The sequence below is a fragment of the Eptesicus fuscus genome, chromosome 5 (assembly GCF_027574615.1).
Source record: "Eptesicus fuscus isolate TK198812 chromosome 5, DD_ASM_mEF_20220401, whole genome shotgun sequence".
In the NCBI taxonomy this organism is placed as follows: Eukaryota; Metazoa; Chordata; class Mammalia; order Chiroptera; family Vespertilionidae; genus Eptesicus; species Eptesicus fuscus.
The window spans coordinates 43,352,573-43,373,503 of NC_072477.1; the positions used below are offsets into that span (position 1 = coordinate 43,352,573).

The window sequence follows — 20,931 nt, forward strand, 5'->3', positions numbered from 1 at the left end:
GGGTAGTTGGAGAGAGAAAGGAAAGATAAAGAGACAACTTATTGCAATCGTTCAAGCAAGAAATGTTTAGAAAAAGAGTCTGCCTTAGCAGCTGGCAGCCTTGCGTACCTTGGCTCGAATGCGGAAATTCTGCAGGTGTCTTTCACGTGACTCCTTCAGGATCTTCGTCAGTCGCGTCTTATGGCAATGTAAGAGCCACGCAATGGCGATCACACCTGACGCCCACTTCTGCTGGCGAAAAACGTGGAAGTATCTTCTTGCTTTGTAGCATTTCCACGTGGCCTGGATCTTGCTGGCAGCATTTAGCTTTCCACCTTGCCCTTTGTATCTCTGCCCAGGAACAGTTAACATCTTTTGGATGGGAAGAGGGTTCTCTACCACCGAGAGAAGGTCATTTCTGGTAAGTTTATTCTTCAGCTCAAACTCTGGAAGGAGGGCTACCAAATCGTTCCCTTTTATTTTGACTTCTGGTATTGCATAGTCCTTGAGAAACTTCTCAATGTGTTCCAAGAGAGAGAAAATACTTCCCCAAGATAAAATAAAATGTGACTTGAATGCTATGAAGTCCGGGGCTGTGTTGTCTATGACGCCATCATAAATAAAAAAGTCGTGATCCCACGGTGATTTCAGAGCTCTACAAGGTGGTATGACTTTCAAGCACTGTGGAAAGAAAATGTCAGAGATGAAATAGAATTATGATCTACCTTAAAGGAGTGGTCAAGAAACACACAATCACATTATCATTTACTACTCAATGGAGGGAAAATATAGATTCTAGTTTTGATTTAATACCTATATGCCATAATATGAAAGTCTGGCCAGAGTATATCATAAAACTCATTACCAAAAGAATATTTTAGAGGTTGCTCAAAGCTATTATCATTTTTAATAAAAGTGTTATTTAATTGCTCGAAACTGATCATATACAAGTTGTGCATTTAGTTCACTTTGATGTGGCCAACTGACCCTATAATCTCTGTGATTTACTTTTTACGTATGCATGGATGGAAGCAAATCACTGCTTTCTTGTTCATAAGTTATCCACCAATCCTGAAAAGCAGGGTGAAGCCTTTCTTTGCAGTCTTACTTTATTTGTGTTTTTTTTTTGTTAACCTCATCTGAGGATATTTTTTCCATTGTTTTTTTTTTTTAGAGAGAGTAGAAGGAAGTGATTGAGGGGGAGAGAGTGAAACATCGATGTGAGAGAGACACATTGATTGGTTGCTGCCTGCACATGCCCCGACTGGGGGGTTGGGATCGAACCTGCAACCCAGGTACATTCCCTTGACTGGGAATCAATCCCGAAACCCCCTGGGGTGCCAGCTGATGCTCTAACCACTTAGCAACACCAGCCAGGGCTCTTTACTATCTTTATGATAATTTCAAATATGCTCATCAAATCTTTCCTGTCTATTCTTTCATCTAACAGGTCTTCACTTTCTGGTGATTTGAAATTCTGCCACCTTCTCTTAATATCTAGGAGTGATTTTACAAGGAGCATTATGTTGTCTGTTATCACCATTGCCACTTTCTAGGTTCCTCTTGACATATGTTCTTTTATTCTTAAATCTGGTGTCTTCTTAGGGACATATCTGGAGCTGTCCTCAGGTAGAATCTGAAATGACCTAACAAATAAAACCAAGGAAGCATATGCTTCATTTTGTTTCTATCTATACTGATGGAATTTTAAGTCATGAAAAATACTACTTTTGTTTTTAAATGTTGAGATGAGTTCTCTAAGAATGGGATGATGGGGCAGTTTTTTTCTTTATACTTTTCTGTATGAAAAAAAAGCTGAGTAAATGCTATATATATGTAAATAATATATAAATATATATATACAAAAGCCTAAGTGACCATTACGCCCAAAATGACTAGAATGACCGGTTGACAGGTGGCTATGACACGCACTGACCACCAGGGGGCAGATGCTCAATGCCCCTGGTGGTCAGTGTGCTCCCACAGCCAACCTCCTGCAGCCAACCAACCTCCCACAGTCCCTCTCCCTGGCCGGCCAACCTCCCGTGGCCCCTCCGGCCAGCAGGCCCCAATCAGCCTGGCCCCGATCGGGACTGAGCGAGATGGCCCCAATTGGCCCTGATCTCTAGCCAGGCCTAGGGACCCCACCCGTGCACGATTTCGTGCACCGGGCCTCTATTTTAATAATAAAATCAGAAGTGGTTTGGATTACAACAGCAATATATGTTATACACATTAATAAAGGAATTCAGCAATGTAGCAGGATACAAAGTTAACACCCAGAAATAAATGGCATTTTTATACACCAATAGTGAACTTACAGAAGGAGAGATAAAAAAAAAAAAAACAGTCCCATTTACCATTGCACCAAAAAAATTAAGATACCTAGGAATAAACTTAACTAAGGAGGTAAAAGACCTATACGCGGAAAACTACAGGAGACTGAAAAAAGAGATAGAGGAAGACATAAACAGATGGAAGAACATACCTTTTTCATGGATTGGTAGAATCAACATCAATAAATGTCCATACTACCCAAAGCAATCTATAGATTCAATGCACTCCCCATTAAAATACCAATGGTATATTTCACAGACCTAGAATGAACTCTCCAAAAATTCACCTGGAATAAAAAAAGACCTCAAGTAGCTGCAACAATCCTGAGAAAGAACAAAGTAGGAGGGATCTCAATACCAGATATCAAGCTCTATTACAAAGCCACTGTTCTCAAAACTGCCTGGTACTGGCACAAGAACAGACATATAGACCAATGGAATAGGATAGAGAACCCAGAAATCGACCCAAACCACAAAGGAGGCAAGAGCATACAATTAGTCAAGATATTCTCTTCAATAAATGATGTTGAAAAAATTGGACAGATACATGCAAAACAAAATGAAACTAGGCCACCAACTTACACCATACACAAAAATAAACTAAAAATGGATCAAGGACTTAAACATATGATGGGAAACCATAAAAATACTAGAGGAATCCATAGGCAGCGAAATCTCAGACATATGCCGAAGCAAAATCTTCACCTATACAGCTCCTAGGGCAATGGAAACTAAAGAGAAAATAAACAAATGGGACTACATCAAAATAAAAAGTTTCTGCAAAGCAAAAGAAACAATCAACAAAACAACAAGAAAGCCCTCTGCATGGGAGAACATATTTGCCAATGTTATCTCTCTGATAAGGGTTTAATCTCCAACATTTACAGGGACCTCATACAACTTAACAAAAGGAAGATAAACAATCTAATCAAAAAATGGGCAACAGACCTAAATACGTAGGTACTTTTTGAAAGAGGACATACAGACGACCATGAGACATATGAAAACATGCTCAAAGTCACTAATCATCTGAGAGATGCAAATCAAAATGACAATGAGGTACCATCTCACACCTGTCAGAATAACTATCATCAACAAATCAACAAACGACAAGTGCTGATGAGGATGCAGAGAAAAAGGAACCCTCATGCACTGCTGGTGGGAATGCAGACTGGTGCAGCCACTGTGGTGAACAGTATGGAGTTTCCTCAAAAACTAAAAATGGAACTCCCATTTGACCCAGTGATCCCACTTCTAGGAATATATCCCAAGAAACTAGAAATACCAATCAGAAAGGATATATGCACCCCTATGTTCATAGCAGAACAATTTACAATGGCTAAGATTTGGAAACAGCCTAAGTGCCCATCAGCAAAAAACTGTGGTACATCTACACAATGGAATACTAAAAAAGGAAGGAACTCCTACCATTTGCAACAGCATGGATAGACCTGGAGAGTATTATGCTAAGCGAAATAAGTCAGTCAGAGAAAGATAAATATCACATGATCTCACGCATTTGTGGAATATAATGAACAACTTAAACTGATGAATAAAAACAGATCCAGAGACAGAGAAGCATCAATCAGACCATCAAACTTCAGAGGGAAGGCAGGGGAGGGTGGGGGGAAGGGGGAGAGATCAACCAAAGGACTTGTATGCATGCATATAAGCATAACCAATGGACACAGACAACAGGAGGGGTGAGGGCATGAGCAGGGAGGTTGGGGGGGGGGAAGTATGGGGGGATAAGGATACATATATAATACATTAATCAATAAAGAAAAAAAGAGAAAAATAAAGAAAAGAAAATTTTGTTATGTCCACATTCATTGTGAAACCATTGCATTTCATTACTGAAACCTGTTGCACTGAAAAAATAGACACTCTACCTACTGTCCAAATGTTCCTAATGGCCTGGGGGTGAGGGCATACAGATGTTTCAGGCCCTGCATTCTTTGCAGTAAGCCAGGTATAAACTTACTGTGCTGACTGCTTCTTGCTTAGGGATTTAAGGAACAGATTATCTTCAATATGTCAATGTTTTCAGATGTATAAACCCATCTTTACCAAATTGTAAAATGCTGCTGCTCTCTGCATTTTGAAGAACACACAAAAAAAGGACCCGGTTAATGTATCAGTAACTATTATGCCACAGCTCTGTGTTGAGTATTACTATGGTAGAGACTATTCATGCTCTATTTTTATTTTTAAAATGTCAACTGATACTAATAAATTCAAGGCAGAAAGCTATCAAAGAGAAAAGCAAGCCAAGTGATATAGTCACAATAAAATACAATAAGGAGGATTTCTAAATGGTGGATCACTAATAGCTCCAAACAGGGTCTCAAACAGCATCTGACATTGTCCTGCATTAGAGATTGAGAGTCATAGCAGATCTACCTAATACACAGACACAAACCCAAACAGGCAGCCAAAATGGGGAGATAAAAAAAAGCTCCAAATGGAAGAACAAGAGAATTCTCCAGAAGAGATATATGAAATGGAGATAATAAATTTATTAGATATAGAGTTCAGAATAATGATGGAAAGAATGCATGAGAAAAGACATAGTAACTATGAAATAAAGAATGCATAGTACTAATAAAGAACACATTGGAAGGAATACACAGCAGATTAGGGGAAGCTGAGGATTGGATCAGTGAATTAGAAGACAGGGTAGAAAAAACCCACTCAATCAGAGAACCAAAAAGAAAAAAAAAAATTAAAAAACAGGAGGACAGCTTAAGAGAGCTGTGGAACATGAAGCGTAACAATAGTTGCATTATAGGAGTACCAGAAGGTGAAGAAAGTGAGCAAGCGCAAGAGAACCTGTTTGAAGAAATAATGGCAGAAAGCTTTCCTAACCTGGTGAAGAAAAAAGTCACACAAATTCAGGAAGCACAGAAAGTCCCAAGCAAGAAGAACCTAAACAGGCCCACACCCAGACACATCATAATTAAAATGCCAAAAATTAAAGACAAAGAATCCTAAAGGCAGAAAGAGAAAAGCAATTTATTACCTACAAAGAAGCTCCCATAAGGCTGTCAGCTGATTTCTCATCAGAAACTCTACAGGCCAGAAGGGAATGGCCTGAAGTATTCAAGGTAATGAAAAACAAGAATCTGAAACCAAGATTACTATATCCAGCAAGGCTATCATTCAAAATAGATGGTGAAATAAAGAGCTTCCCAGGTAAAACAACAACAACAACAACAAAAAAAAAAAACTAAAGAAGTTCATCACCACCAAATCAGCACTACAAGAAAATCTAAAGGAACTTCTGTAATAATAAGAAATATATATATAGAGAGAGAAACATAGGCATAAAGAATTAAAATGGCAATAATAAGTATCTATCAATAATAACCTTAAGTGTAAGACATAGGGTAGCTGAATGGATATGAAAACATGACCCAAATATATGCTGTCTACAAGAGAACTACCTCAGAACAAAAGACTCACACAGGATAAGAGTGAAGGGATGAAAAAAATTTTTCATGCAAATTGAAACCAAAAAAAGCTGGGGCAGCAATACTCATATCTGACAAAATAGACTTCAAAATTAAGGCCATCAAAAGAGACAATAAAGGTCACTACATAATACTAAAGGGATTGATTGAACAAGGGATCTAACCCTGGTGAACATATAAGCACCCTAATAAAATCAGAAATGAAAGTGGTGAAGTAAAACGGACATCACAGAAATACAAAGGATTGTAAGAAAATACTATGAACAACTATATGCCAACAAGCTGGACAATGTGGATGAAATGGACAAATTCCTAGAAAAATACAATCTAAAACTCAATCAGGAAGAATCAGAAAACCTGAAGAGGCCAATAACTAATGAAATTGAAGCAGTAATAATTAAAAAAAAAAATTCCCAGCTAACAAAAGCCCTGGTCTAGACAGCTTCACAGGGGAGTTTTACCAAACATTCAAAGAAGAATTAACATCTATCCTCTTTAATCTATTCCAAAAAAATCCAAGAGAAATGGACACGTCCAAGCTCTTTTTATGAGGTCAGCATTATCCTAGTTCCAAAATAAGATAAAGACACTACAAAGAAAAAGAATTACGGGTCAATATCCCTGATGAATATAGATACTAAAATCCTCAACAAAATATTATCAAATTGGATCCAGCAATATCTTAAAAAGATCATACACCATGACTAAATGGGATTTATTCCAGGGATGCAAGGCTAGTATCATATTTGAAAAATCAATAAATGTGATACATCACAAACAAATTGAAAGACAAAAATCACATGATTATATCAATAGATGCAGAAAAGGCATTGGACAAAAGTCAACACCCATTTTTTATAAAAAATGTTAAGTGAAATAAGCCAGTCAGAGAAAAACAAGTATCATATTGTCTCACTTATATGTGGAATCTAACAAACAAAATAAACTGATGAACAAAATAGAACCAGAGACATGGAAGTATGGGACAGACTGTGGAATCTCATAGGTAAGGTGGGATGGGTGAGTGGATGGGAAGAGATCAACCAAAGAACTTGTATGCATATATGCATCACCCATGGACACAGACAATAGGGTGGTGAAGGCCTAGGGTGGGGGAAGTGGGTGGGCTGGAAGGAGTCAATTGGGGAAAGGAGGACATATGTAATACAACAATAAAGATTCTTTTTATTTATTTTTATATTTTTTATTGATTTCAGAGAGGAAGAGAAGAGAGAGAGAGAGAGATAGAGAGAGAGAGAGAGAGAGAGAGAGAGAGAGAAACATCAATGATGAGAGAGAATCATTGATTGGCTACCTCCTGCAGGCCCCTACTGGTGATCGAGCCTGCAACCCAGACATGTGCCCTTGACCAGAATTGAGCCCAGGACCCTTCAATCCGCAGGCCAACGCTCTATCCCCTGAGCCAAACTGGCTAGGGATAAACATTCTTTTTTTAAAAAAGCATAATAAACAAACATAGGAAATTAAAAAAACAACTTCACATTCTTTTTCTTTTCTTAGGTTCTAGGCAATGAAATTAATTACTATCATCTCAAGTATAAAAATACTGAAAAGCAAATGTTAAGCTCAAAGGAGGAAATTTCCTTGAACTTTAGAAGTTGACTTTAAATAGCAATGAGCTTTTTTATGCTATTAATTTAAGAGTTATCTATATATACTAGAGGCCTGGTGCATGAAATTCGTGCATGGAGGGGGGGGGTGTCCCTTAGCCCAGACTGTACCCTCTCCAATCTGGGATCCCTCTCACAATCCAGGACTGCTGGCTCCCAACTGCTCGCCTGCCTGCCTTCCTGATTGCCCCTAACCGCTTCTGCCTGCCAGCCTGATCACCCCCTAGCCACTCTGCTGCCAGCCTGATTGATGCCTAACTGCTCCCCTGCCAGCCTGTTTGCCCCCGACTTCCCTCCTCTCCCAGCCTGGTCACCCCTAACTGCCCTCCCCTGCAGGGTTGATCGCCTCCAACTGCCCTCCCTTGCAAACCTGGTCCCTCTCAACTACCCCCCCTTGCAGGCCTGGTGCCTCCCAACTGCCCTCCCTTGCTGGCCATCTTGTGGTGGCCATCTTGTGTCCACATGGGGGCAGGATCTTTGACCACATGGGGGCAGCCATATTGTGTGTTGGAGTGATGGTCAATCTGCATATTACTCTTTTATTAGATAGGATAGAGGCCTGGTGCAGGGGTGGGGCCAGCTGCTTTGCCCTGAAGGGTGTCCCGGATCAGGATGGGGGTTCCCTTGGGGCATGGGGTGGCCAGAGCGAGGGGCCTGTGGTGGTTTGCAGGCTGGCCATGCCCCTGGCAACCCAAGCGGAGGCCCTGGTATCTGTAATTTATTTATCTTCTACAATTGAAACTTTGTAGCCTGGAGTGGAGCCAAGCCTCCTGCTCGCTCGGTGGCCGGCAGCCATTTCTGTTGGGTTAATTCACCTTCTATAATTGAAACTTTGTAGCCTGGAGTGGAGGCCTAGGCCAGCCAGGGCAGGTGGAAAGCTTGGCTTCCTCTGTTGCCGGGGGCAACCCTGGCCTGTTCTCTCCAGCTCCGTGGCTGCCGCCATTTCTGTTTAGATTTGTTTAACTTCTATAATTGAAACTTTGCAGCTTGAGTGGAGGCTTAGGCCTGCAAAGGCAGGCGGAAAGCTTGGCTTCCTCCATTGCCTGGGAAACCTCTGTGTAGCCATCTTGGTTGGGTTTATTTGCATATCTGCTCCTGATTGGCTGGTGGGTGTGGCTTGTGGGCGTGGCTTGTGGGTGTAGTGGAGTTGGGGTCAATTTGCATATTACTCTTTTATTTGGTAGGATATAAGGCAAATATGCTAAGACTCTGACAGTCCAACTGGTTGCTATGATGCGCACTAACCACCAGGGGGCAGATGGTCAATGCAGGAGCTGCTGAGCTGCAGTAACTTGGCAGCAGTGGTTCTCAGATGATGCACCCTGAAACCAGAGAGGAGGGAGCCCGATTCCTCATGGGGGCTGTGCGATTCTGATTCCACCTTTGGCAGTGGGTTATGTTGTTGCTGGGGCACTGTCGGCCCTGAATCTGGTTTACTGCACACTTGTGTTTGTGTTCCACACCCTGTACGACAGCAACTTTGCATAGTGCCCTCTCGCACTCTGGGACCCCTTGGGGGATGTTGGAGAGCCGGTTTTGTCCTGATCCCCGCAGGCCAGGCAGTGGGACCACGCTCACTCCGCAGATGCTAGGGAGGGACCGCAGGAGGTTGGCTCCAGGGTGTGTCTGGCCCATCTCACCCAGTCCTGCCCCACTGGCCACTTTCTAATTAATTTTCTTTCAATGTGCATGAATCCGTGCATGGGGTCACTAGTTATAGGCATAATAGTGATGATAAAAGCCTTCTTGCCAAGACACTAGCCCTTTCTGTTCTAATCAAGGTTCCAAGTATGCAAACTGTTTGGTAAATGGAAATAAATTCCTTCTTTTGGGATGGTCAGGAGAGAGAGAAGTAAGCCTCCCGTAGCAGCCATCAGTACTGGCAGGAGGAGTTGCCACTCCTGGAAGAAGACAAGTGGCACATGCTCCCACAGAAATGGCCCATGGCTACATTTCTGTCTTCCTTTACAAATGGGTTCTGATGATGGAAAGGTTTGAATTCAGAGAATGACAGTGCTCGTCAGTGAGAAACAGACACGCAAAATAATCCCAGATGGACATGTATGGAGCTGGCTGGTCCTGCCAGTCCCATGTTTGATTCTGTCAATGAGACCCTGAGACTCCCATAAGAAGTGCAGCTATGGACAGGAGATCTGCCAGAGAATCTGGTCTCCTTGGAAATGTTAAAAATATTTTGAAATTCCTTATTTTTACAGAGAGTTGTGTAAAATTGGGACCGTCCTTGAAAAATGGAGCAACCTGGGGAGCAGTTTATGAAAGGAGAGGACTCTTAAGTCTCTCTGGGACAGTACCTTTCCCTGGGGTAGGTCTGAGGCATCTACCTACATCAGCGAATGCTTTTCTGACCTTTATAAAGAACTAGGGCCCTAACCGGTTTGGCTCAGTGGATGGAGCATCGGCTGGGGACTGAAAGGTCCCACGTTCGATCCCAGTCAAGGGCATGTACCTTGGTTGCGGGCACATCCCCAGTAGGAGGTGTGCAGGAGGCAGCTGATTGATGTTTCTCTCTCATCGATGTTTCTAACTCTCTATCCCTCTCCCTTCCTCCCTGTAAAAAAATCAATAAAATATATTTAATAATAATAAAAAAAAAAGAACTAGGGGCTTAGTGCACGAATTCACGTACCTTGAAAGGAACTGTGAGCCATGAGGCTGTGGTGGGCACAGGGGTGGGTCTCGGCCCATCCTCTGCACCCCCATCCGGCCCCTCCTGTTGTGGCCTCCTGTCCCCTCTCTGCCAGCAGCCCTGCTCCCGCTGCCACCACTCCCACGTACTGATGGCACCAGCCCCACTAGCACCTATTGCCAGCACCAGCCCTGCTCACACCTGCAGCCAGTGCTGGAGCTGCCGCTTGCACCCACTGCCAGCACCCAGTGCTGGTCCCAATTGCTTGGCGCTGTCAGTGGGTGCGAGCGGCAGCTGCTGCCCCGATCGCCCCTCAGGAGCAGGGGGAGGTTGAGAAGCGCTGAGGGGCAATCAGGGTTGGCAGCCACTGCTCGCACCCACTGACAGCGCCGAGTAATCGGGACTGGTGCTGGGTGCTAGCAGTGGGTGCAAGCAGTAGGTGCAAGCTGCAGTTCCAGCTCCTGCAGTGGGTATGAGCGGAGCCAGTGCCAGCGCCAGCAACAGGTGCGAGCGCCAGGCAGGACCGCGCCATGCAGGAGCAAAGAATTTTCACTAACCACCAGATGCTCGCCCCAATGACAGCAACCGGTGCCCCGCCTTGGTCTGGCACCCCCGCTCACCTGCTCCACCATCCCACCATGGCCGATGCCTGCCATGTTCCGTGCATGCCTCCTGATGGTCAGCACACATCATAGCAACTGATTGTTCGGTTGTACCGCCATTCGGTCTATTTGCATATTAGCCTTTTATTATATAGGGTAGCTGTGGGGTGAGAGTGAGGTTATAGAATTTAACAATGGCTCTCTGAGAACAAAGGGATTACACCTCCCTACCTTCTTGGATGATAGTCTAGTAAAGACCTGCTCTTAAAGGAAACACACTCTTGGACATCAAATAGACCACTCAGGCACGGGGAAGCTATGGGTTTGGAGTCAGCTAAAGCATAACTGTAGTACATCTGTCACAGAGAATGCCACACTTGGGAACACTTTAGACTTAGAGCAAGAAAAGACATGTCTCTCAAGAGAAAGACTTCCCAAATTAAAACAGTGCATCAGCATTGTGAGACCCATTGAGCAGGTAGAGACAAAGCTGTTTCACAGCCTGCTAGGAATAAGAGCCCTGATTAAAGGTCAGGCCATGCTTCAAGTTTTGGTTCCTTCTGCTATTCTTCCTTTACCATTCATCTCATGAACTTATCTACCCTTCCTCCCTCCCTCCCTCCCTTCCTTCTTTCCTTCCTTCCTTCCTTCCTTCCTTCCTTCCTTCCTTCCTTCCTTCCTTCCTTCTTTCCTTCCTTCCTCCCTCTCTCCCTCCCTCCTTCCCTTTCTTCCTTCCTTCCTTCCTTCCTTCCTTCCTTCCTTCCTTCCTTCCTTCCTTCCTTTCCTCTCTTTCCTTCTCTCTCTTTCTTTTCCTCTCCTTCCTTGCACCCTCCCTTCTTTTTGGTTAAAGTTGTGCAATACTTCCAATGTAATGTCACTGACTCAATAGCCACATTGCTTCCTTCTAGTGGACATAGCTCTCTGGTCCACACAGAGCCCAAACCTGTAGCCATGGCCTAATTATTAGCATCCTGCTCTGAGTCAACTAGCTGGGAAATGCTCTTCTTCATTTGCAAAGTGTAATCACTAGTGAGGTAACTTTGAGAGTTTCTGGAGCAGTTGTTTAGGGAAAATTCTAATTCTAAAACAAATAGCAGGAAGCAGGATGATGACTACATATGCCAGATGTGAAGCCAAAAAGGCAGGCCCAATATGATCTAAAATTTAGAAATAAGTGCCACAAAAAAAAATTCCAGAAGAAAAGGGCATGTATTTCTAAGATGAATGTTTTTATGAAAAATGTTCTTTTCATACATGTGGACAGCATGTGGATGTAATATTAAACTGGAGTCAGGGATCTCTAAATTAGATATAACCAAGATTTCTTGGTGGAAGATGGTCAAGTACTTGGGACAATCCAACATGGATAATATCTTTAGAGAATGATTTGCCTAGAAGGGTAGACTAAATTACTTTTGGATCTATAAGCCCAAGTTCACTTACTCAAACACCAAGCATATCCATTAGTAATTGGCCTAGGCCCGAGGTCGGCAAACTGCGGCTCGCGAGCCACATGCGGCTCTTTGGCCCCTTGAGTGTGGCTCTTCCACAAAATACCACGGCCTGGGCGAGTCTATTTTGAAGAAGTGGCGTTAGAAGAAGTTTAAGTTTAAAAAATTCGGCTCTCAAAAGAAATTTCAATCGTTGTACTGTTGATATTTGGCTCTGTTGACTAATGAGTTTGCCGACCACTGGCCTAGGCAGTTCCATTGTGTGTAAGAGAAGAGTTCCTCCCAACATCGCAGCTCTATGTGAGAGCCTAGCTCACAGTATGAGTGGAGTGACCCTCGGAGATGAGTCTTCGTTCTTCTCTGAAGACCGGGGACACCATCTGTCAGGCCCGCTCTTTAATATTTGTTGAGGGTCCACAATGTGTTAAGTTTTGTACAGAACAGATGTCAAGATCTCAGCTTGCTAAAATGTTAGAAAGATGTGTTTAATATTTAGAGAGATTAGCTGACTAAACAGGATTCAAGGACTCAGCATAATCACAGTCCTGAATTTGAAAGCGTGAGGGATCTTGAAGGTCATTGGCCTCGCCTTTTACTCCCAGGGAAATAAGCCTCACTAATCTGAAGTCTTACTAACCTGGAATCAAGTCCAGCTCTCTCACTATATGTTACGTATGCTTGGGCAGACTGTAATCTGCCATAGACTGAATGTTTGTGTTCCCACAAAATCCATATGTTGAAGCCCCAGTCCTCAGTGTGATGGTATTCAAAGGTGGGGCCTTTGAGAGGTAATTAGGTCATAAGGATGGAGGCTTCATGATAAGATTAGTGTCCTTATAAGAAGAGACAAAAGAGAGATGATCTCTCTCTAGCAAGAGAGCAGCCATTTACAAACCAGGAAGAGAGCTCTCACCAGAAACAGCCTCCAGAACTGTGAGAAGTAAGTGGTTGTTGTTCAGGCTACTCAGCCCATGGTATTTTGTTATGGCAGCCTGAGCTGACTAAGACAACATCCTCTCTGAACCTAAACGCTTCTCATTTGTAAAAATAAGAGGTTCCTATAGAGTTGCTGTGATGATCATAATAAGTGTGAAGAACCTTTCACAGTGTCTTATCTCAGTCTACATGGTTATAGATAAGGAAACTGAGGCTCAGAGAGATTAAGTGACTTGCCCAAGATCACAGAGCTAGCTGTCATTCCTTACCCCCATACCACCAATGCCCAAAGCCCTAATTGTCCAGAACTTCCCATATGGCCCCTTACCAAGCTGTGCTCTCCTTGCTCAGCCTTCCTTTTCCCATCTCCTACATCAGAGTCAACCTGGCCTTGACCTGTTGTTTCTTATTTGGAAAGCAATCTGTTAAACTAACCCTATCAACTATGAACATGCTAATGAACCATGGTGTGGTAGAAAAGTGATGGATTTGAAGTGCGAAGACCTGGGACCTAGTCTGTCACACCTCTCACTGTGGCCTTGGGAAGTCACTTCTCCTAGGGGAGTTTCAGTTTCCATTAGGGGATCATTCATGGTGCTTCTAATTTTGACACCCGATGTCCTTCTGACTTAACGTGTCACCCCTCCAGGAGTATTTGCTGATTAATAAACTCCTGGTGCTAGTCAAGCTATCCAATCAAAGACAACATCCCTTCATGCACCATACAAAAGAGCCAGGGATTTTTTTCTCTTTCTACTTTTTAGATAGGAAGGTCTTTCTAGCAACTTACAAACCACAATAAAGGAATAGCTGTAAAGATGAGCATTGGGAGAGAACCCCAAAAAGTAATATTCCAGAATTTTAGGGTCTACAAATCAACAAAACAATCCTTAGTCCACAGGACCTAGAAATTGCATCAGCTTTAATGTCCATTAAAAGTGAGAGTCAGAGTCCTTAACCTTTATCTATATATATAAAAGGCGAATATGCAAAGTGTTCCCTTGGGAGTTCGACCGGGAGACTGGGAGTTCAATCGTTTGCTATGATGTGCACTGACCACCAGGGGGAGGCATGGTATGAAGGGAATGCCTTCCCCAGCAGCCAGCAGCCGGGGAAGGGAGGCCCCGGCTGGCAGCCTGAAGGCCCTGATCGGCCCTGATCACCAGCCAGGTGTAGGGACCCTACCCATGCATGAATTTCATACACCAGGACTCTAGTAAAGGGAATAAAAGGCAAAAATGGAGAACTCACTGAATGGAGACATATAAAGGAAGAGAACTGAGTATACAGGCCACTCAGATCAGCAGCAATTTTTTAGTGATAATTTATGCTATTGCTTTGAAGGGTATTTTTATTCAAATGAGTCTTCCTGAAACACTTCCTGAGGAGAAAAATCCTCACCCCTAAATGCATTCTTATAGAACAAAAACACTCAATGGATCTAATTCTGGCTGAAGATCAAACAGAAGAAAATCAGAAAGATTTTTAAAAATAGAATATATTTTTCAGTCAAATGTAAAATTTCTTTTTCTAGAGAAACATTTCATTTTACTGCTGCATTGACTACATCTTTTCTGCTACCCTTCTAATATTCTCTGAAAGAATGTGACATAGTTAAGGACCACTTGGTAACAATTATGATTGATGGATGGAACTGCTGGGAGAATTGCCGGAACTGGCCAGGATGGACCTCAAAAGCAGCCTGGATTCTTAGTTTCCCAAGATAAGTCACATCATCACTTTCTCAATAGGTCAAGGAAAAAGAGGAAGCTTTGAAAAGGACCTCTATTATCAGTATAAAGTAAAACTTTACAGTTATCCTGAAGAAAATTGTGTTCATCACAGATCACTAAAGAACACTTGCAGAATTCTTATAATACCCCACCTTTTCACACAATAGAGATGTACATGTGTATTCTGCTTTATTTTAATTCATATCATTTGTCACTACCTGACATTATAGTAAACTAGGGGCCCAGTACACAAATTCGTGCACCTTGAAAAGAACTGTGGGTTCAGGGGCCGGGTGGGGGTGCAGAGGATGGGCTGAGACCCGTGAGGCTGCTGTGGGCACAGGAGGCGGTCTCAGCCCATCCTCCGCACCCCACCCGGCCCCTGCCACCAAGGCCCCCGGTTCCCTGTCTGCCGACAACCCACTCCCGCTGCCACCACTTCCACATGCTGCCGGCACCGGCCCCGCTCGCACCTGCTGACAGTGCGGAGCCATTGGAGCTGGTGCCAGCAGCAGGTGTGAGCGGGGCTGGCACTGTCAGTGGGTGCGAGCGGCGGCTGCCGGCCCCAATCGCCCCTTAGGAGCAGGGGGAAGTGGAGAAGCCCTGAGGGGCGATCGGGGCCGGCAGCCGCCACTCACACCCACTGACAGTGCCGAGCAATCGGGGCCAGTGCCAGGCGCTGGGTGCCAGGTGCCAGCAGCGGGTGCAAGTGGCTCTGGCACCGGTGGCGGGTGCGAGCGCCAGGCGGGACCGTGGTGTGCGGGAGCAAAGAATTTTCAGTCACCACCAGAGGCTCGCCCTGATGACAGCAACCGGCACCCTGCCCCACTCATCTGCTCCACTATCCCGCCATGGCCAATGCCTGCCATGTTCCGCGCACACCCCCTGGTGGTTAGTGCACGTCACAGTGACCGGTTGTTCGGTTGTTTGGCTGTTCCGCCGTTCGGTATATTTGCATATTAGAGTTTTATATATATAGATACCTGTTTATTTTCTGTCTCCCTCACTAGAATATAAGTCCCTCAGGGCAAAGATTTGGCTTGTTTTTCTTCACCACTGTATTCCCAGAACCTAGTACACTGCCCCGTGTATGGTAAAAGCTCAATAAATATTAGTTGAACGGATGAATGAATGAATGAATGAATGAATACTAAAATTTAGGCTCATAGCCACTTGGGCTGGGTCTATAGCATAACACTGTTCATTGATTATACAAGCTATTTACAAACTCATAGCTTGAGTTCTGCAGCACTAATAGAAACTGATTACTTGGATCTGAAAATGTCCATACCCTTTGACCAAGGAGTTCTACTGCTAAGATGTAGCCTAAATACAAATATTTATGTACAAATATGAAAGATATTCATGGCAGTTTCATTTACAAAAGAGAAAAACTGGAAATAATATCATTATTTATTAATAATAATAATTTGACATTGATAATTTAATGTCCAACAATAGGCTATTAACTAAGAAAATTATGGTATATCTTTAAGACAGATTATTACACAGTCATTAAAATATTTTATGAAGTTTTAAATCATATATGTAAAGGCTTTGATAAATTGTTAGGGTAAAAGAGTAAAATCACAGATGATTATATAGTATAATACCAACCAAGGGACATGCCAATTCTTAAATAATGTGGCATGATGGAAAATTTTTCTTGCATATTTTGGCATTCTTTTCTCCTTTCTGAACTTTACACATTTTCTACGAGTAATCAGGCCACAATTTAATAAATGAAAAATATAAATTAAAAATGTAAAGATTTTATTTTGTGGCTAAGTGATGATTTAGTCTTTTTCTGGTGTCAATAAGTAAAATTGTTAATTACATGTAATAAAAATGTGTAGTTAAAGATGCCATGAAGGGAAATAAAACCAATATTATGAATTTTTTTTCTTGTCAATTCCTCCATGCAAGAATTTTTTTTGCAAATAAAACTATACTTTTAATTCAAAAGATTCATGTCAAAAATCCATAGGTGAAGGTGGCAATTTCTAATAAATTAGAGAAAATGGAAAATTGCTTTTAAAAGATTTTCTTTTGTTTTCAGATTTTTTCCCCTCTCTTCTTACTTTAAGATGATAAATTAAATGAGGTTTCTTGAGGGAAAGCAAGTCTAAAAGAGAAAAATATCGTCTTGGATTTAAAAAAAAAATCTCATCTTTTGTCTCCAGGTTGAAGAACTCTAGTTCTTGCCAAAGTCCGACCTCACTCTCTTGAACTCTTTCAGACAAGACAAGAAAGGAGACTAGGTTGTTCTAGAACCACAAATCCACCTGGAGAGGCACTCTACACATTCAGGAAGCAGGCTTATTCCTCCACTGGGTTGGGCATATTAAAGCCAAAATACTGCTAGCATCACCTGGTGGTTTTCAAAGTACATATTTTTAAGCCTGGCACTGTTTGTTCAAAAACATAACTTGCTGGTAAGGAGGTGAAACAGTTAACACAGCAGGTGTGGGTGTGAAGGGCCTGGGCCCACCTGTTGGAACTTGCACTTTTCTCCTTACCCTGTGGGGAGTTGGAGGGAGCCTTGTAGGGGATGTGGAAGCTCCTTAAAAACACTGATCTGGCCCTGGCCAGTTTGGCTCAGTGGATAGAGCGTCAGCCTGTGGGCTGAAGGGTGCCAGGTTCGATTCCAGTCAAGGGCACGTACCTCGGTTGCAGGCTCAAATCCCTGGCCCTGGTTGGGGCTGTGTGTGGAGGCAACCAATCGATGTGTCTCTCTCACATCAATGTTTCTCTCTCTGTCTCTCCCCCTCCCTTCCACTCTCTCTAAAAATAAATGGAAAAATATCCTCAGGTAAGGATATTTAACAACAACAACAAAAAACACTGATTTGGTCAAATCTCCTTCTTACAGAGATAGGATGAAATGAGACTATAGCGGGGGTGATATGTTCAATGTCACACATGTTGTTTGATTAAAATATTCAGCTGACTTACCTATAAAATAATCACAGTTTTCTAAAAAGAGTTTAAGGGTACATGTTTGGAAAATACTAAAGGAACCAACAATATGACAAAATGACTAAGAGAAGCAAGACCCTAAATTTGACATTAAAATGTAATCATTCAAACCTATTCCTTCTACACTAAAGGAAATTAATTTTATAGCAGATGTATAGTTTAGGAATATAATTTTCTTTTGTTTGTTTTTTCTTCTTTTATTTGAAACATTTTGAAAATACAGAAAAGTAGAGATAGATATTAAAAACTACCATGGACACATGTTAATCTTTTGTCATCTTTGTTCCATATATGTATTTCCAAGGCCCATAAATATAAGAAACCATGTTACAGAGTCCAGTACTTTTAACCACAAGAATCTCCACAAGGATGAATGGGGGTGTACTGTGAGGTTCTAATGTTAGATAGTACAGAATATATATCATATACAACATATATATATCTTAAGCAAAGAAGACAAAAATATATACATTTTTAATATTTAAAAATATAGTACATTTAATATGTTTATAATTATTTATAACTTAAATTTAAATGTATTTAAATTATTTATATATTCATATATGCATTTAAATAAAATAAACAACACATTAGGTACAATATATGTCTTTTCTATATTCCTTTTTAGCCCATTCCCAGAAACAAACATGCTCATGAATTTAACCTAGACCCTTATGTCCACTAAATATATTTATTTGCTTGCTTGTTTTATCCATAAAATATATTTTTATTATCAAAATATCAATTAAAATTAAGTGGATCTTAACATAGTTGTAAACATGACTGCCCAGAGATGATAAAAAGATTTGTTTGCTGAGAGGCCATTTTATCAACTTCAAACCTTTAAACTAGATTCCTGAAAATAGAGGCCTCAGATGTCTTGAAATTTCTACAAACTCTGCTGTAGTTTATTATTTTACTAGAGGCCTGGTGCACGAACTCGTGAATGGGTGGGGTCCCTCGGCCTGGCCAGCCATCGGGCAGATCAGGGCCGAAGGAGGTTGGCTGGCAGGGGGAGGGGCCACAGGAGGTTGGCCAACCTGGGGTAGGGGCTGCGGGAGGTTGGCCGGCCGGCCCTATTGGGGCCGATTGTGGCCAGCTGGACAGAGGGGGGGAGGGAGGGAGGCCACAGGAGGTTGACTGTGGGAGCGCACTGACCACCAGGGGGCAGCTTCTGCATTGAACATTTGCCCCTGGTGGTCAGTGCGCTGTCATAGTGACCGGCCGTTCAGTCGTTTGGTCACTTAGGCTTTTATATATGTAGATTCCTTGGATCCTTGTGCAGAGCCTGACTGACTCAGATTTATCATTCAACTTCTTGAGCATTGGTTATTTGGCTAACTGATCTAGAAGGCAGAAAAGGCTGTTAAAGTCAGAGCCAAAAAAAGCAGATACGATAGCATAGGTGACAACCACTGTCCAGATATTGAAGGAAACCAATTTTAAAAACCCCAGAAATTGGTTATATGTATACATAATATTAGATAGAGGAAATGCTAAATTATAGTAGGAAGGCAGAGATATAATATCTTTTAGAAAGATTTCCATGAAAAATGGTTGAGATTTTTAAGAATTGCTCTGGCAGCCACACAGTGCAGTTTTATGTTCTGTCTCTATCACTTACTAGTTGGATGACCTTCACCTCTCTGTGCCCAGGTCCTCCCAGTAAAGTGGAGTAATAGCAGTACCTACTGCATAGAGATGTTGTGAAAATGAGATGTCCCATGGAAAGCGTTAGGAACAGTGCCCTAACTGTGTGGGAAGAGTTGACAACCTGGGATGTGGAGAGGCCACAAACTCTGGAACTTCCCTCTGTCATCTGGATCCTCTGTAGCTCCTTCCCAGCTGTGTGGGTATGGGTATGGCAGGTGCTTGTTGCCATGCTCTAAGAACATGCTCAATCAACATTACCTGTTGTAAGTATTCCAAATAAATAATACCTTAGTATTCCTAAAGCACACCCTATTTTTAAATGCAGAAGCAAGCTCACAATGTCCTCACAGCAAGAAGTCAAGGGGAGCTAGAGGAAGGATTTAATTGCATTGATTAGTTTATCTAGAAGCCATTTGTCTAGGTTTAGGACTGTACATGTGGCCGTGTTTAGTCACGGCTCTGCAGAATTATGAGACCCAAAAAGTGGAATATTTTTCCTTGGAAAGGGGTGGCTAAGCTCCCTTTGAAATTCTTACTGCTAAGATGAAAGGGAGACCTGGAAGATGCTCTTAAAAATAGACCAATGAATTATGGTAACAAGTGCTTTGTAGTCTCAAAGCACTTCCACACGTGACATCAACTCCTCACACCCTCACAGCAACCCTGTGGAAAAGAAGGTGTTATTCCCATTTGTCAGAGGAGGAAAGAGAGGCACAGAGAATCTAAGTGACTTGCTGAAAGTTCCTCTCTTAGTAAGAGGAGAAACCAGCTCTTTGCTGCTTCAAGTTCAGAATTTTTATTACCCATGCATGGCCCCATGGAATGTTCCCGGCTGGCATGCACTTGCTGCATTGTGGGGACTATTTCATTTTTCCAAATTGTTACCTTATTTGTTTTAGTTTAGCTCTAAATCCACTACCATTACCTGTTACATCATATATGCAGTGTGTGTGTGTGTGTGTGTGTGTGAATGCATACACACACACACACACACACACACACACACACACACACACACTCACACACCCATACACATGCTGGGGGACAACTGGGTGTTGTTGTTGTTTTACATTTTATTTCATTTTTACATTTTATTTCTTTAAAAGATGAAAATCTTAGATTGAGGTTGAAGACTTATGTGATTCAACCAAATTTTGAGTATGCTAAATAGCATTTTTGGACTGAAGCCTGAGAAGTAATTCAGTCCCAACAAAGGGGAAAAAATTCGTTTCCACTTTAAATGAACCATGTTCCCCCCTTGAAAACATGATGTAATTTTTTTTATAAAAGAAGAGCAAAGAACTTTTGTTACCATCTCCAGCTGTCAAACTTGCCTCCCATATTTCTGCCCTGCAGCAAAAGGAAGGGACATCAGGTGACAGACCCCAAATTTCAACTAGTCACACAAATTACCCACCTTCCTCTCCATAGATGGTCTTGACCTTTTGCCTTTCCCCTACAATGAATAATGAGACTCAGTTTAAATCAAAATGACTCTCATCAGCAAATTT

The 20,931-nt window shown here is 42.2% G+C and overlaps 1 protein-coding gene across 2 annotated transcripts in view; it reads right to left on the reverse strand.

The window, feature by feature from the left end:
• Positions 1-20,931, reverse strand: part of IQCH (IQ motif containing H) — a 219,378-nt gene that overhangs the window by 107,002 nt on the left and 91,445 nt on the right. For both annotated transcript variants that reach the window (XM_054716102.1, XM_028141857.2), the window contains exons 9-10: positions 20,838-20,876; positions 109-660 (exon numbers count right to left, since the gene is read on the reverse strand). In XM_054716102.1, the coding sequence (XP_054572077.1) occupies positions 109-660; positions 20,838-20,876 (591 nt within the window). The remainder of the gene's footprint in view (positions 1-108; positions 661-20,837; positions 20,877-20,931) is intronic.